This window comes from Triticum urartu, chromosome 4A (assembly GCF_056163025.1).
Source record: "Triticum urartu cultivar PI428250 chromosome 4A, HENAU_Tu73, whole genome shotgun sequence".
In the NCBI taxonomy this organism is placed as follows: Eukaryota; Viridiplantae; Streptophyta; class Magnoliopsida; order Poales; family Poaceae; genus Triticum; species Triticum urartu.
Genome location: NC_141876.1, coordinates 542,295,699 through 542,298,648, shown reverse-complemented (window position 1 = coordinate 542,298,648; position 2,950 = coordinate 542,295,699). Strand labels below are relative to the sequence as shown.

Sequence of the window (2,950 nt, the reverse complement as noted above, 5' to 3'; positions counted from 1 at the left end):
CTTTTCTCTAAACTTGGTCAAATTTTAGGAAGTTTGACTTTAGTCAACTCTAATATGCGGAGTAAATAAAAACGAAGAGAGTATTAGATTTAGATCTTTTTGTAAAAGGTGTACTAAAATTATGGAATGTTTTTTAGAAGGGAATGGTTCTCGGTGAGTACCCCAAATGTTACCGAAACTGTCTGGTTGACCATGTGGTGAACGTGTCTGTCAATGACGCAATTATATGATGATCAGATCTTGGTAATCTTATAGAGCGATCCAGGTGTTTGTTCATTATGATTTCCGTTAGATCTTTATTAATTAGTAACGAACTTCAGTTGGTAAGGTGCCGTGCCTACTGGCCGGCCCCACTCCTCCCCGTGTAAATCGGCCGGGTGTCCTCCTCCTCCTCCTCCCACCCCGGCCGCCGCCTCTCTGCCACTATATAAACACGCTCGCCCAATTCATTCAACCTCCATTCCCCCCAAATCCCAGCAAGCCGAAACCCCAGAGCAATCGAAACTAGTAGTACAAGCCATGGATCCGAGCAAGCACAAGGTGGGCTCCCCAAGCAAGCCGTCCCGCCCCGCGCCCTCCCACGGCGCTGCCTACCGCGGGGAGACCCCGTCCTCGTCGTCGTCGCTGCGGCCGCCGCCGCCGCAGCAGCAGCAGGGGCACGTGATTCCGCCCGTGCCGCTGCGGGAGGCGAGCCTGCCTGTGGATCATGAGGCGGACGCGTTCCCCTCCGAGCTCGAGTCGCAGGGGCGAAGGATGCGGGAGCTGTACTTGAGGGATTCGCCGCGCCGCGTGCGGGTGGACGCGTCCCGGAGCGCCGTGTACGGCTACGCGTCGGCCCATCCCACGCCCCCGCACCCCCGCGTCCACGACGAAGAGACGACGCGCGGCGGCGGCTCGGTCGTCTCGTCGATACAGCGGCAGCAGGGACCGATCCCGCCGCTGCACCCGCAGTTTGGGTCTGCGCAGCGCCTCTACGGGGGAAGCGAGACCTCCTCGAGCGGCGCCGCTCCAGCTGGCACCGCGCGACCGTCCGCAGTCGAGCTGTTCTACGGGCGGCGCGGGACCTCCTCGAGCAGTGCCGCTCCAGTTGGCACCGCGCGACCGTCCGGAGTCGGTCTGTTCTACGCGCCGCAGACCTGGCCGCAGCCGCCGCAACGCCATGCAGGGGAGGAGACCCGGAGCTCGCACTCGGGGGCGCCAGAACCACCGATTCACCAAGACTCGAGGCTGGAGAAGATCCGATTGGAGTCGCTCCGTTCCCCGATGACGCTTGAGCAGCTGCTGATGTCCTGCTCGGCGTTCGTGGTCCAACTGCTGGAGCAGGGTGACAAGGAGATACGCCACAGGGTGCTCGGCTGGTTCGTGCACCGCGCGCACGAGATCATGGCGAACAGGCAGGGGCATGCGGTGTTCGCCACGCTGCTGCGCATCTGCCGCTGGCGGTACGAGGAGCTCCGCAGCATCGTGGAGGCCGCCGTCACGCCCAGCCTCGTCTCGAGGTCCAACGACGGGTACGTTCACCGATCAACGACTCCTCCCTGCTATTTCAGTGCTACCAGTTTGATCAGAAGTAATTTTACCATTGTGAATCGCATGTCCAAAGTCCAAACTCCAGTTACTACTAGTATGAGTATGGTACTAGAGTTGTGTCTTGTGTGTGGCGAAAACCTGCTGCTGAACTTGTGTTGCCTGGTGCAATGCAATGCAGGGTGACATCTCTGAAGATGCTCATTGCGGAGGTGGCGCGGCATTGGGACCTGTCCGAGCGGCTCGTCGGCAGCTTCGTGAATGAGCGCGTGATGGACGAGGCCGGAGGGGACGAACTGATTGCCCACTGTTTCACCACGATGCCTTACGAGGTGACCAAGGTAATTGGTGATGCAGAATTTTCATGGACGCAACATACATATGCTTGACTATCTCTGCATTTTGTTTGGCTCTGTGCACAGTGCGCTACTACTCCTACATGACATGTGTATTGATCGGGGTTTACTTTCTTTTGGTTTCAGGCTCTGATCCGGCACGCCCTGGACACCATCAATGACAAGCTGGAGTCAGAGTACGGGTCGAGGTGCCTGGCAGTATGCTTCAGGAACGCGCGAGCCGACGAGCTCAAGGACTTCGAGAAGGTGATATGTGAAGGCGCCATAGACATGGCCAAGGGCCAATACAGGTTAATTCTCAATCCTCGCGTCAACCTTCTCGATGATTCTGAACTTTCGTTCGATTACCGGCCCGCTCTGAGCTCTGAAGTCTGAACTGAATGCCAAGCTAAAACTGACAGAGGTCTCTCGATCGGTACCCCGCATGCAGCAACTACTTCATGCAGGGCGTCCTGGAGCACGGGGACATAGGTGTACAGTACGCCGTCGTGGATCAGCTCATGACGGAAGTCGCCAGTCTGTCCTGCCACCACTACGGGCACTACGTCCTGCAGTCTTGCATCCTGAAGACCGGCGATTACCGGGGCGAGCTGCTGCGGCGTCTGATCCAGGAGCTTGAACGGCTGGGCGATACACAGCTTGCCGGGCTGGTGAAGAACCGCTTCGGCAGTCGCCTCCTCAGCCGCCTGCTCGACACGGCCGAAACTCCTGTAAGTAGAGCACCCATCGCCGTGTCCATGCATCTATTTGTTTGCTCCCTGGCCGGATGCCCGTCTGATAGTGACGACGACTTGTTGTGAGCATGGCGCAGCGCTTCAGGAAGGAGCGCTGGGGGTGGGAGCTGGCCCAGAGGATCCGGCGCGCATCGGCGGCCCACCTGGGGCCTGACCTGGAGAAGACTAACGCGAAGCGGGTGATGAAGTCCGTAGACCGGATGGGGCTGTCGTAGCTATCGTTTCTGTAGTTCGGTTCTAGATATGGACATGGTGTCGAATGTCGAGTGCGAGCCTGATTTGGAACGCTGCTGTAAATAACATTCTCAAGGTCCTGATGGTCTTATAAATTTG

General features: G+C 58.0%; 1 protein-coding gene across 1 annotated transcript; it reads left to right on the top strand.

The window, feature by feature from the left end:
- The first annotated feature begins 428 nt into the window (after positions 1-428).
- LOC147976501 (uncharacterized) lies at positions 429-2,950 on the top strand. The gene is made up of 5 exons (XM_087519796.1): positions 429-1,511; positions 1,709-1,868; positions 2,010-2,173; positions 2,314-2,593; positions 2,695-2,950. The coding sequence occupies exons 1-5, from the start codon at positions 520-522 to the stop codon at positions 2,830-2,832; spliced, it is 1,734 nt and encodes a 577-aa protein (XP_087375922.1). The 5' UTR covers positions 429-519; the 3' UTR covers positions 2,833-2,950.